Source organism: Melospiza georgiana, chromosome 2 (genome assembly GCF_028018845.1).
Source record: "Melospiza georgiana isolate bMelGeo1 chromosome 2, bMelGeo1.pri, whole genome shotgun sequence".
NCBI classification, from domain to species: domain Eukaryota; kingdom Metazoa; phylum Chordata; class Aves; order Passeriformes; family Passerellidae; genus Melospiza; species Melospiza georgiana.
In genome coordinates, this window is record NC_080431.1 from 60377358 (window position 1) to 60391969 (window position 14612).

Consider the following 14612-nt stretch of genomic DNA (forward strand, 5'->3'; position numbering starts at 1 on the left):
GCTGTGATGTGCAGTGCCTGTCAAGCAGTGGTGGTGCTTGCTCTCTTGCCCCTACTCTAAGAGTGCTAGCAGGAAAAGTATGGGCAGGGCACTTCCTAAATTACCTGGATCACCTCAAGGCACCTGGACAGGGCTGCTGTCTGAGAGGCGCGAAGGGCTGGTCTGCAGGATGGCCTTGGAGCAGATCTTACAATCCTGAATAAATTTAAGCTGTTGGATGTATGTTTCTTGGGGGTTTTTTTGTTTGTTTGATTGTTTTTCAGGGAAAAGCCCACATTAGTAAGGTTCTACGGATAAACTCTACTAAGCAAGATCTTTTATAATTCCTTAGTTTGTCACTGATTCAATCAGAAAGTCACAGATACCAGGAATGCATAATGTTTGAAGTAGAGAATCATTGTTCAAATCTCATCTCTTTGACTCCCCTCTTTTACTTTCTCTGTCCCTCAAGGATACCCAGTTAGAGAGAAAGTGGTGCTTCCACAGCTTGCTATTCCCACAAACACAAGATCTTTTATCCTGTTGATGTCTAGAAGGCTTGACTGAGATTGGGGCTGTCACTGACTCCCAAAAATGTACTATCTAAGCAAATTCGGCTGAGAAGAGAGGGAGTGACATGCCTAAAGTCACACAATGTGGCAGTACAGAATGCTCACAGAGATCACACACATAGGGCCACTTCTGTTGGCCCCCAACTCTTTTCCCAGGCATCAAACAGGGCTGCTTGCTATCAGATCTACCTTCTGAAGTCAGAAGTTTTGAACTATTTTGAGGCAGAGTACAAAGTAAAGAATTATAACCCCTGCAAGGGACAGTGGGCTGCCTTTGCAGCATGAAGTCCTACAGAGCAAAGGCAGACTCGAACTTTTAGAATTAAAGGGAACAACTCTGTCTTAATTTCCTGTGGTTTTACATGAGATTTGTCCACAAAGGAACCATCTGTCACCATCTGCTTCATTTTCTTGATTTATTTTTTTTTCTTGGACAGTTTCACAGTCTTGGTATGTGAATGTGCCTATCCACACCCCTCTCAAAAGGCCAACTCATTTCTTCAGTAGACATGTGCCTTGTGTGGATTTTTTTTTTTTTGTGTGCATTTGAGCTGCAGTGCACTTTTCATCAGGCACTCCCTTTCTTTGTTGAATGCTGGTCTCCAGGAGCTGCCTGGAATGATGGATAAAACACCAGTTGCAGACAGTTTCTGATAACTTGGGTCCATAACAAAATGCAGAGCTCTTCAGGAAGCAAGGTGGCTTCTGAAGGGGAATTTGACATGATGAGGGAGTTCCCTTTCTCAGAGTGCTTCCAAGGCAGCAGTCATTGTTTGCACTGTGAATCTTACAGGAGCTTTTTTTCATTATTAAAACTACAAAGTTCGGGGGAAAAAACCCCCAAAATTTCAAATAATTAAAGTAATTGAAAAAAAACCAAGCCAAACTCAAGAAAAACCAAAAGAATAATGTGAGAATGAGAAATAAATTTAAAAAAATGTGACGTACAGGCCCAGACTTGAAGATCTGGGGTGCAAAACAAAACAATAACATGAAAATGTAGCATATCTACAGGCAATCTGTAGAGGGACTCTTGTCAGGAAGTGTAATGATAGGACAATGTGTAATATGACAAGGAGTAATGAGTATTTACATAATGAGGGAAAATACAGATATTAGGAAGAAATTTTTTACTCAGAGGGCAGCGAAGCCCTGGAAAAGGCTGCTCGGCAGGTTGTGGATACCCCAATCCTGGCAGCGTTCAAGGCCAGCCTGGATAAGGCCTGGAGCAACCTGGTCTAGGGGCAGGGTGGGTTAGGACTAGATGATCTTTAAGCTCCATTCCAAACCCGTATCATTGTGTGCTAATTAGTTGGGTTGGGTTTTTGGTTTTTTTTTCGTTGGAAGCCGTCCAAGAGAACAGCGCGGGCCCACCCACCCGCTACGGGCGGCAGGGGCTGCGAGGGGAGCGCCAGAACGCCCTGAGGGAGCGGCAGCGCCCGTGCGGGGAAAGCGCCGATTCACGCGGAGCTCGGGGCGTCTCTGCTGCCGAGGGGGAAGCGGCGCCGCCGGAGCCGCCGAGCCCCCTCGGAGCCGCCCCGGCCGACGCTGCGGGAACCCGGTATGGCCCAGGGGCCGCCGCGACGGGGCGGGCCGGGCCCGCGGAGGGCGGGTGGCCCCGCCCCGGCGGCGGAGAGCCCCAGCCGCCTACAAGCCCCATGGTGCCGCGCGGGGCGGCGGCGTGTGACGCGGCGGGAGCGGGGGCGGCGGAGGCGGCGGCGGAGGGTCCGTGTCTCCCCTGCCGCGTCCCCTCGCTCGGCTCGGCGGGCGCCATGTTGGCTTGAGCCGAAGATGACAGGGGGCGGCTGCGGGCGAGGATCGCGCTGAAGGAGCGGCACCTCCGGCTCGCAGCGCGGCTCTCGGGGGGCGGCCGGAGCCGCCGGCGGACGAGGCGGGGGAGGGAGGGAGGGCGGGCTGAGGAGGCGGCGGCGGCGATGCGAGCGGAGAGCTGAGGCTGCGGGAGGCGGCCGCCGTCGAACGCCCCCCGGCCCCCTCCGAGCGCCGCGGGGGAGGGCTCTCCCCTCCGAGCGCCCTCCCTCCCTTCCCTCCCCGGCCCGCGTCCCCGCCGGGCGCTCTTGGATGCCGCACACCGCCTAGGGGGGACGGCAGCCCGGCGTCCTCCCCAGCGGCCCCGGGCCCACCCCGGCCCTCCCGCCTCCCTGCCCGCCGCCCAGGGCAGGAGCCAGGTCCTGCCTGCGCGCCCGGGTCGCCTGCGCCGACTGAGGAGGTGACTTGGACGCACTATTATCCCGTGTGAATCATCCCGTCGTCATTTGTCGAGGCTGGGAGAGAAGGCAGAGGGCGAGAAGGGGGGAAAAAGCCCGCACGCAGCTCATGTGGCGGTGTAGTCCTGCTGCCTGGTCTACCTGGCACCGCTGGTGCCGCTGCCGCTGACAGGGATCTGCTGCCATCTCTGGTCTCCCGCTGGCTCCTCCGGTCCAGCCCGGCACCGCTGCCCCTGGATATTCCTGCTCCGCAGCCGGCCGCCTTCCCCGCTGCTTATCGGGCACCTCTTTCGCGTAGGGGACCTGGAAGCTGCTGCCTCCGATACTGACACCGGTTTTGCATCTTGAAGATCTCCAGCGGGCTGCTCTTGGTGCTGCTGCTTTTTTTTTTTTTTCCCTTTTTTTTTTTTTTAAAGTTGATTTTAAGCCATTTAGGGTAACATCAAAATGTCCAGCAGCGTTCCAGCTGATATGGTGAGTGTTGTACTGCTTATTTAATAGTTATATTATAGAATAACGTTTATTTCAGCCTGGTTTTGACAGAGAACATGGAAATAAAGAGGGGCGTGGGAAGAAAAAAAGGTCGTGGTTACATATTTAAGGAACATAAAGTTCCCAGTTAATTACCTCCCCCCTCCCGCTCCAGATGCTGGTTCTGCTTCGCTTTTCGGTGATGTAGTGGGAGATCTGCAGCGTCGCCTCCCGTGTAGCGAGGGAAGGGGGATGCCAGGCTCCCTTACCTTTGGCAGTCAGTACCTGGGTGATCCCGCTTGGATCGTGCAGTACTGCTCTTCAGCTCAGTCGAGCATTTTTGGGGGCGAGATAAATACGAAGCAGAGTATTCGGGATTAATTGCTCGACCAATTTCTTTCTTTTTTTTTTTTTTCCATTTGTTTCTTTCTAAACCTCTTAAACTTCGCGTGTCTCTTGACAACGCTTTGTCTTCCGATGTTGATGGGAAGTTAATCTCTTCACTTGCTGCCGGCTCAAGAGCGAGAGAGAAATTTTCATGCGCTTTATTTTCATGGCGAGGTCCTTTGTGCACTAGCTGCAATCTGGACATTTTTCAAGGGCACTCCTAGTACTTCTTATGGCGGACTGTACTTCAGCTTGTATTGGATACTCGGCTCGGTACATTTAAATCAGGAAGGTATAGCAGATCATGAGGAGGTAGGGTGAATCAGGTCTGCTAGGTAATCTTCCGTTCAGCACGACTTTCTCTATTTGTATGTATTTCCATAAATCAAGATATATTTTCATAAGTCACTTAATTGGAAAAAACACCCACGAACTTGTAGCTGCAGTTTGGTATGTTAATTCTTTATTCTTACAGCAGAATATTTTCACGCATCTCCACATGGATGTTCACATTTAAATGTACTTTTTTTACCTCCCCAGAAGCAGAGGACTTGTCTGTGCTTTTGGGGTTTTTTTAAATCTCAGCATGAAGTTGTTTTGTGGGTGCAACCTGCCCCGGTAGTGAGAACAATAAAATCGAGTAGCCCTTGCTTAATTCATTGAGGTACAGTTAATTTGAATATGTATGGCAACTGGGCTGTTGAAATAATGGTATCTGTTTAGTTGCTTGCTTTCTGTATTTCCTTCACAGATTTTGTACAGCAGTCACAATGAGTGAATTTTGACCAAAAAAAAGCAGAAACAGTAAGGTACAGAGGATGATCATACAGCAAGTTATAAGCTTATAGGTTTTTTCTTTTCTTCCCTCTGCCTTTCTCAAATACTATAAATAAATTTTGCCTCCCCTGGATGAAAAGAGTGATGAAAGGATTTAGACTCGGAGGCAATAAGCTCCCCGGCTATCAGTTTTCACGTATTTCTTTTTAGTGTCTCTGTCTGTCTCTGACTGTGAGAGCCTTTTGAACCCCCTTCCCTCCTGCACGTGGCTGTCTGGCGTTATATCACAGCAATCCTCGCCTGGGCCGTGGAGGATTAGGTGCAAATCTCTCAGGGGAGCTTTTTAAGTTGCCTGGAGGAGTCCCTTGGCTGTGACTTGAAACACACTCCTCCTCCTCCTCCCTGTCACCCTGGGCTGAGCTGCCACCTCCGTGCTCCTCCTAGGGCCTGCCTGCCTGCCCGGGAGTCCCGCTGCTGCCGCTCGGCTTGTAATGCTCGGCGTTTGCTACAAAGTACACGGATTTTAAGATAGACAAAATACAATTTTTGCTACGAAAACTATTTCCTTGTGTTGTTACAGTGTAATGAGAATGCCGCTGCTGGGGGTAGCTGGGCCTAATGCTGCTCTGTTTATTCAAATCAGGAAGAAGCTTGTTATACATAGTGATGTTTAAATATTGAGTCATTACAAAAACATTTGAATAAAGATGTTTCCAATGTCGGTAGAATTTAACTAAATAAATAGATATTTTCTGGCCTGTCATGGGATCATTTTTCTCTTAGTGTCTGCGTTATTAGATGCAGTTTCTCTCTGAAGGTTTGAAGTGTGCTGTAGAAATTCCAATTATTAATTGCAAATAATAAATATTACTTTATGAAAAGATTACTTGAAAACTCATTTTTGTTGACATCCTCCATATTTGAAAGGAGTTTGTTCAAGAGGGAAAATGGGATTGCCATTCCTTAGCTATTTGAAGAGGAGCCCTTACCAGGCTGTCACCATATTTATATATGTTTTTATTTAGTGTAGGATTTTGCAGTTTGCATTTCTCTTACCCACCCACTGTGTAATTTGCATTTGCAAAAAATTGATTTCCCATTTCTGTAGGAGCTGGCAGCAGTGTGATGGAGTGTCATGTTATGAAGACTCCATTATACTTAGTAAATCTGCTATGAATTACATAAGCATTATAATAATAATAATGTTCAAAACTGTTTATGTCAGATTCACAAACTAACCTGCTCATAATAATAATAATATTATAATTGCTGCTTCTTAAAAATGTGTTCATTTGTCTTCCTGTCCCACCTTTGAGAATGATCTGCTATACATAAATTAATAGTAAACTATCTGATTTCCAGTAAGCTTTGGATTTCTGAGTAAGCATAATTTGACCCAGTCTCCTGTTCTCTGGCATTGAGTTGACTTGTTTCCAGAACTACTGCAGTTTTTACCAGCTAACCATTTCAACATCACTTCCTAAATAATTAACACAGTACTTTATCATTTGCATTCCACTAATAAATTGGATAGTGACACACCACATTCCCAGTGTTGTAAGTTTGTGCTGCATTATTCCTTAGCAATGTTTCCTTATTGCTTAGCATTATTCCTTAAGAGACGGCTTAAAACTCCACTCCTGGAATGAAACCTGCTAATACTGACCTCTCTACCTGAGTAGTTTCATCAACTTTATTAGGACTAGATGTGTCTGGGATAGTTCTTGAATACTAAACTGCTTATCTAGAGCCCAGTTTTGCTCAATTTTTCACATATGCACTGATGACTGTAGTGGCAGCAGGGCATCTCTGATTATGTTCAGTAATTTAATCAGGTAATTTATCAGTTTTACCATTTGGTAGCAGTTAGAGTTTGACTGTGAATAACAGCAGGGCTATTTGCAAGTTGTGTTTCTTTTGTAATGATAAGTAGACATGTGGTGGTTTATGGACTTGTGAAATTAATCACACAGGATTTTTGAGTGGATGAAATGAAAACAGTTTGATATATATTTAAACACTCTAGCTGACAATTTTAAAGGAAGCTATGAAAAACTTATACTCAGTCAAGAAGTTCTTACTCAATTGAATAGTCCCCTTTATTTTAGTGGAGTTATCAGAATCTGGGAAGCTTCCTCTCTGTATTCTGTGTGCCTGTGATACTTCTTCTGACAGTTAGAATTCTTCAGGGATTTTAGGAGTCCACAGAAAGCTGCCTGCCTAAATGACTAAAAAGTTTTAACAGTGTCCACCGTTTCCTGTAGTCCGTGTGTTTTATGTCAGTATGAAAACCTCTGCCAGCACTTTCTTTCTGGGCAGTTCTTTGCATGCCCTCTAGGAGATCCAATTCCTTTTCTGTCTGAGCAGTAACAGAGGATGGTGCTTTTGGCTCCTGGTGGGGTTTTTATTGTTGGTTTGTTTTCTTGTTGGTTTGTTGGGTTTTTCTGCATTTGGTAAACAGCAAAATGTTGGAATCTACCAAACAATTAAAGGATTTAATTTTAATGTGCATGGCTCTTCAATCCATATGCTGTACATAAGAGATGTAGATGGTATGGGAGAGATCATTTTTAAGAAAACTGAATGTTTGGTGTGAGACATTTGCAGACATAGAAGAGTGTATGGTCTAAAATGGTTATATGTGGTCAGTGTTAAAATGGGGTAGTAGGTGGAAGAAGAATAACAAATAGAAACCCTGCTCAGTTCACTCCTTGTTAGAGTTAACATCTTTAGTGGAAATCTGTATGTGCATCTTCTTTAGGAGATTTAGTATAGAGTGCTGATGAATAGTTGAACATGTGTAAGGACTTTGTTTCTGATACATACTAATGGTGGCTAACAGTGGAAAAGGATGGACAGAAACTGATTCTACATCGGTAAGGGAATTTTGGGATCCAAGAATAAGGTTCAGGTATGAGAGACTTAAAGGAGTAGTTGGTTGTATGGCAGCTGAGTTTAGTTGCCATCATTCAGTTTGAAAAATTATTTCATTTAAGAATAATAGGTGCAATAGGATTATAATACACTTGGAACATAGAAAGTAATTTGTTCACTATAGCACTTTAATGTATCAGAACAACATGTGAGAAGTCCTGCATCTCTGTCTTCTGTTTTAACTGCTTTTCCTTTTGCCTTCAGTGGATCCTTTTTATGGTTTTGAAAATTATTGTAGCCCTAGTAGCCTTTGTACATAACAGGCTTAAGTCAGTCCCTTATGTTTTTGTAGCAATAGAAGTATGATTATTTCTCTGTATTTTTATATCCCCCACATGTTGAAAGTTCTAATTCATTACATTCTGTATTAAAATTGCTAATTGAGTTTTTCTGTATGGGTCTTTTTTCCTTCCCTTTTTTGATTTTTTTCCCCAATTGTTTGCTGATTATAACAGAAATTAGTAGCCTATCTTTTGCCATTCTCAATGTTTGTTTTGGGTTTGTTTTTTTCCTCTTGGAGAGGAACTGGAGGTGGGATCTGTGTCAGAAAGAAGAGCTTGGAGAAGTGTCTTTGACTCCTTATGTACTGAGCCAATATATAAGCCAGTTGAGCCTTTGTAGCATATTGCAGTGCTTCTTGTAATGAAATGGAGAATCTTTCTCTGTTATTTGAAGCACTGATCAGGGATAAAGTTACTAAAGCGCATCCTCAGTGTGTATATATTTGGGTATACTCCAAAATTATTTGTATTTATCATTTCTCCCACCCACCTTTTTTTTTTTTTGTTTCACACATTAAAAATGTATCTAACAACCAAAAAGAAACATCTTAGCAAGCACTGACATTATTAGGCTTGACGCTGTAGGAGAAACTTTGTAACATATTAATATTAGGACATCTGACATATTCTGAAACAATGTTTAAATGACCATCGTCTCATTTTCTTTGGGGATGAGCAGCTGTAAGCTGTGGTTGGATTGATCCTTACTCTGGGCTGTGGTGCAGCTCCATACTACAGATAGAAGTGTAGGCTGATGATATAAACTGTTCCTTCCTTCCTGCCACCCACCCTTGTTGTTGTCATTACCTGAACTGGTTTCTTTCTGCTTTTGTTGTCTAATTTAATGAAATACTGGAGGGAAGGTATACTGAAGGAGATGTAACTCCTCCCATGTTGGGAGTGCTGGAAAGTAGCTGCTGGCAGGTTCCAGCAGGACTGAGAGGCAAAAGACAAATGCTGAGTATATGTGAGTGTAGGAAAACAGTCATATCTACAGCAGGCATGCTCAGGTATCAGAATCATCTGGTAACTGGACAGGTCAGTCAGGGCCTGAATGGGAACAAGTTACACCTCTCAGATGTGGAATTAGGGGTAATGTCAGGTATCTGTAGCCAGTGTTTCACCGCGGGGCTTGTGACTGCTTTGTGCATATCTTAATCTAAACTTTCAATCATTCAATGCCCATCTCTCACTTCCTTGGTTTGGCTTAAGGCTGCAGTGGGAGCTTAGGCTGTCTGAACGTGGTCCTTGCAGCAGTCTTGGGAAGAAGTACTTTCATGATACTTTGAACAAAATGACTAAAGGCATGCTTTACTACTTTTTTCAGTTGAGAGTTCCTCCTAGGTATAACTTTTGTGAATGTTGAAAGCCATGGCCATCCCACTGATTTGCAATCAGTGGGATTTACTTGTTCTATACTTCTGGTCAGTCAGCTTTGTTACTCAGTAAAACTCAGAATGTAAACTTTTGGAGATCTCTCTATCTGCTTATGCAATAGTGAGCAGAATGGAGACCTCGGTTCTGACTCAGCCTGCGAGTGCTACACTGGCTTGCAGGAATCCAGAAATAACTGGAATGTGACTAATCATTCTTGTGGTTTTATGTAAAAGAGATAATTCAGCTTATTTTCAGTCTCTTCCGAGTACAGTATTGGATTCACTAGGTTGGTTATTTCTTATTCTGATTATGGTGAAAGGCATTACTGTTGATCAGTATTCTTTTTTATATTAGTTTGTTTTTGCAGCAATTAATTGAGCCTACTAAAGTAGCGAGCCTTTCCTGACACAATTTTGCATGGATAAACTTTAGCTCATTGTAATTATTAAAGGAATATGACTGTGTTGTTTTCATTTTAAAAACACTGGAAAATGAGCAGAATGTCAATGCACTTCAATATCTGAAAAGAAATTTGAAGTGGGAGAAAAGTTGATCTAAAAGCTTTCTAACAATGTGGGTTAATTATTTAGTAGGTCTGTTTGGTTTTGAGAGCAATACTTAAAGAAAAAGTTAAGACCTTATTTGTAGGTCTGCTGAGCCTGAGAAGTATAGTTCTGGAGAAATACTTAAATGTTGCAGCTGACAGCTCTTATATATTGGTGGAAATTTGGTGTATTTTGTGGTCACTAACGGGGATTGTGTTTAGCTCCTTGACAGAGGATAAATTTATAGCTGCTTGTATACTATCCACAGTGAAGGCCTGCTCTCAATTTGTAGTAAGACTCCACACATATTGTAAAATGTGATTTAAAAAAATAATGCACATTTTCCACAGATAGAAACTTTGTGTAAAATGAAGATTTGGCAGATTGCACAACTCTGACACTGCCATCAGCATCTTGAAGTTTTTTCCTTACTTTCTGTAAAGAAATTTGAAAATAGCTTGCCAGTGACAGGATTACATTTGTGGGTTTGTTTTGGTTTGGCTGCTTTCTTAAAATTATTTGAGAGATTCAGTTTAGAGTTAAATGGAAGGCTTCTGGCGGAGTTTAGCTGAGACTTTATTCCATGACACTGTTGTTATGGAGACAGAAGCAAGCAAGAAACTCCTTGAGTTTTATGTATCCCATAGAAATTGGCCAAGTAAAAGCAGAGATTCTGTCTGGGAGTTTGGTAGGTTTGTTTTACTACTACCTAACAAGAAATCTCTGCCTTAGTGGGATGGAGGTGCCAAAACGATACTTGGTGTTCACACAAGGAATACAAACTGGAATTGTTTGTGTTGGTGTCTACCTCTGTGATGGTTTCAGTCTCTCTCAGGGCTGGTATGATTTATGTCAAGGGCTTGGACCACTGCTGAGGAAGAAAGGTGGTCTTATCCTGGGGTGCTCTTTAGCTGCAGCTGAGGGTCTGGATTTGAGTCTGTGACTCTATGGACAGTTTGGTTGGAAGTGAAGGCTAAGCTCCTTTTCTTCTTTCCTTTTTTTTTTTTTTTAAGTAGTCCTGAGTTTTTCTCTAAGCTCTTCTGTGGTCTTCATTATGCAATATTAACTGTTTTATGCTGCATAAGAAATTATCTCCAGCACTTGATAAAAATGGGATACCAATTTCAAAATAAACAGAAGGAAGCTATGTGTGTTCTTCTTTGAGACTGAAAAGAACAGTGTATTTTATCTCAAAAAGAACAGTACTTCACAGCCTTACACTGTAGAGTTGTTTGGTGTCTCCTCAGCAAAATTGTGATGTTGTAATGCTCTGTGGTTTGGCACAAATCCACATCACCATAATCTGTTTCTGATACTTAATTCATGCTCTAGATGGTACTACCTAATCTGTCCCCAGAATTTGACATGTGTTTTTAATATAGAGAAATAATGGAATAGTGATAAAATAGCGAAGTGCGGTGCTATTCAAAAATCTTTCGTAGCTGAGGTTGTAAATTCAGGATTCTCTTGTTGAAAGTAGATTAGTGCCAATCTATATGCAAATATTTGTGACGTATATTAGTAAGTCTCAGAAAACTTAGTATAAATTACACTACTATAAAGTAGTTCTTCTAAAATAACATTTCTTTTCAGTTCTTTGAAGATTAAGTATTGTGCAAGGCATGCTTACCTTTTATATGCTATAAGAAAGTAATTAGAAGCCTTTGTGTGCTTTTAAAATCTGGAATACCTGGTTGCAGTACTTTCTTCTATTTATAGGATTCTTATTTTTATGGGCAATAATGTCAAAATAAACTTAATTTTTGAACTAGTGCTTGGTGGTTTATTTGATGCACAACACATTACTTAGGTCATATGTGAATATTTATGTCATTTTGCCTGTGCATTTATTTTTAATCTGTGCATCATAACAGTTGTGTGGTGCGACAGTGAAAGCTTAGCTCTCACTTCTGAATCCAGGTTATTGATCTGTGATGCAAGCAAACTCTATTGGACTTGCAAGTTTTAGTGATTTATACTCTCTGCATACTTATATAGGTATTTTTTGGCAATCAATCCCAAACTTGCAAAAAACTTTATTAAAATATTTTACATGTGGGGAATAAATCCACATTTGCTAAGTCCATATGATTCAGTGGTAATGATGTTAACATGAAGTCCCAACAAAAAATTAGTAACTTCCACTACCCATATTACAGCACCTAAGTGGAGTAATGTTTGACATGAATATTCGAAGATTTTTTACCAAAAAGGGTGTAATGTGTGTGCTTCATGCTGTGGATTTCCAAGAAAAGGTGTTTTAGAGACCACCTGTATAACTTAAAGTCATGTCAAGTATTTTTTTGTAAGGTCAGCTCTATGCAAGTTCTTTCAATTCCAAGAAAGTAGGAGGGGAAGCTAGTGAGTATTTCTAGTGCTCTAGACATATGACTGAGGTTTTTGAGTGCAATAGGTTAGGTCTGGCACCAAGACAACAGTTTGTTACTGAGATATTTGACTCTGTTTTGAGGATCTCATTTTCATAACTAATGACAAGATAGCTAGGAGCTCTTAATAAAGAGAAACTGCAACTGGGTTTGATTTCTGTCTGCTTACTGCGTCTGGCCAGTATATTTCTGGATAAATCAGGATTTCGTGTAAGTCTGCAAATGGATAATTTCTCTTTTTTTTCACATTACAAATGTTTGAAGTTATTTGGAGGTTCAAAGTAGCCATCGTAGTGGGTGGAATGGTTGGTAAACTGTGAGCGAGGTTGTGGTGAGAGCTCTGATGAAAGTGGCAGCAGGTATTTGCCAAATTGTTTTAATTTGGAGAGGGTAATTTTTGACTTGCTTCTTCTCACTAGGAAGGGAGAAGGTGGTTCAAGGGATAGCCAGGGAAGTCCCTACAGAGGGCTGCAGTGCTCAATACTTCTTGTTCCAGCATTCTCATGCAGGCACTTGATGATCCCAGCATATGTGCTCCTTGCACTTAACTGCAGGAGTAAGGAGTGGAGAGTTTTTAAGGGTGAGCTTTTGGTGGGAGTGGACTCCAGAAGTGCAGCTGTAACTGTCCCTGAATTAACTGTGAGGACTGAAATATCTCTCTGCAAAGAGCCTGGAATTTTTAAGCTTAGATTGTCTTTCAGTTCAGATTTTGTGGCACACACAATTTTATCTTGTGTGTTCGGCTGCTGTGAGTGTGGTGTATGCACCACAGTGCTGTGTCATACATGGAAACCTCATGTTGGGGGACTCCCTTGACTTGTGAAATGAAGTACAACTGGTCCTAAATATCTGACTGTTCAATGATATTTATCCATCCTGTGGTGTGAATGTTTAATTGTCTCTCTTCTTCCAGAATCATGCTTTTGCCCCTCCCCTTATTCAGCACCTCCTCATTGTTCAGAGACTGGATCAGTGTCTTATCTTCCTGCACTCTTCAAACTTTTCTTGGAAAATAAATCCTAATCTTCAGCCTTCCTGTGATACTAGTCTTCTTAACAAGTACTTAATAAAAATCTATCTATTTTTTGGGAAAAAGGTTATTATTTATAAAAAATAGTGGATGTTGAGGAAATGTAGTTTCATTCAAATATACTCTTATGCTAGATAAATGCAGCAGAGCTGCAGGGAATAAAATCTTACGATTTGAATTGCAGTGAGTCAAAATTCAAACAAGATCAAGACTTTCTTGTGTTTTTTTGTGGTTTATTTTTTTAAATGATGTTTCTTATTTTAGTCAAATTTAGTCAAATTTAGTCAGTTTATAGAAATTCAAATAGTTGAAATTTCTCAAGCCAGCTTTGCTCTGGTGCATCTTCTGTGCCTGTCAGTCTTGATTGAGCAGAGCATGACTTTACCAGCATTTCAGCTAAGCCAGCATGCTCTGTGCTGATGTGAAGGGTTTATTTCAAAAGACTTGTGGAGAGCAAGTTAATTAAAATCAAGCAAAAGACAATGAAATATTTGTACATTGAGAAATGCTGCTAAGAACATTTGGAGAAAGGTTGTAACTGTATTTGTTAATGAGTTGTAAATGCAAGTTTTGAGGCTAATGCATATGGGGAAGCTTGTTTTTAGGGCTATGTTAATATTTCTTTCCACTCTTGCTATTTGAGAATCATGTCATTTTGTTGATGTGTTTTTGTTGATTTTTCAATAAAGTAGTAATTCTGAGCTCTTGATTGTCAAATATTGACTTATTTTCATGTTCCTACGTTTTAAATACCATTCCCTCAGTTTAAATCTGGAACAATCTCAAGAGAAGAAGAAAAATCCAGAGTAGTTCCCAGTGTTGAAGGACATGGGGATTTATTCTTAAATTATCTTCTTTAAATTCTGTATTAATTTTTTTTTCAGGAAATGAAATGTAGGAAAGACAGCTTGCCCTAAGCATAGAGCACAGAATTATTATGTGATTATCAGTTTATCTCTGAATGTGCTGCTTGGTAAGTTTCAAAGTCAGCTTTAAAAAAGCCCACAACCAACAGACAAGCACCAAAGTGAATAATTCAGTGTGCTGAGTAGTGCCAGATAAGGCAGAGTGTAGGTAAATAGTTTGCTGCCTTTCATACTTGATTCTGCTCCTGCACGTCTGTCCTGGCTTTGATGCTTAAATAAGTGTCCTAGGTTATGAATTTTATTTATAATGAACTTGTGGTTTGGAGGTGATTTTGTTCCCCTTTATTGTTCTCTTCAAGAAAGGAAAAAAAAAAAAAGAAACTTTTTGTTTTTTCTTTGTAATTTTTAACTTATAGAAATGAAGACCATTTGAAGTACAGTTTTGAAGTTGCTTTTTCTTTTCTTTGACTAGGTGTTGTTTTGCAGGAAGTGGAACATAGAGAATTATACCTGAATGAGCACAACATTTTCTGCTGTGTTTTATATCACATCATAGTTTTTCTTGTAAAATTGGATCGTAGCATGTTCCAAAAAATGGGATCCAGATTTTAGGAAGACCCATAGCTCTTTGTTGTAGCAGTTTAAAATTTTCTATGCAGAAATCACTTACTCAAATCCAAAAATAGAGTAGTCTTGTCCTTTTGTCCTGTGTTTAACTTTTGGATAAAGCCAGCAGTTATTTTGTGGGGCTCTGTTGGAAGCTGTATTGGCTAACCCCCCA

The 14612-nt window shown here is 41.4% G+C and overlaps 1 protein-coding gene across 1 annotated transcript in view; it reads left to right on the forward strand.

Moving 5' to 3' along the window:
* Positions 1-2494: 2494 nt before the first annotated feature.
* UBL3 (ubiquitin like 3) overlaps positions 2495-14612 on the forward strand; it is a 56142-nt gene continuing 44024 nt past the window's right edge. Inside the window, exon 1 of the mRNA XM_058044995.1 lies at positions 2495-3250. Within this exon, the coding sequence (XP_057900978.1) occupies positions 3224-3250 (27 nt within the window). The 5' untranslated portion in view covers positions 2495-3223. The remainder of the gene's footprint in view (positions 3251-14612) is intronic.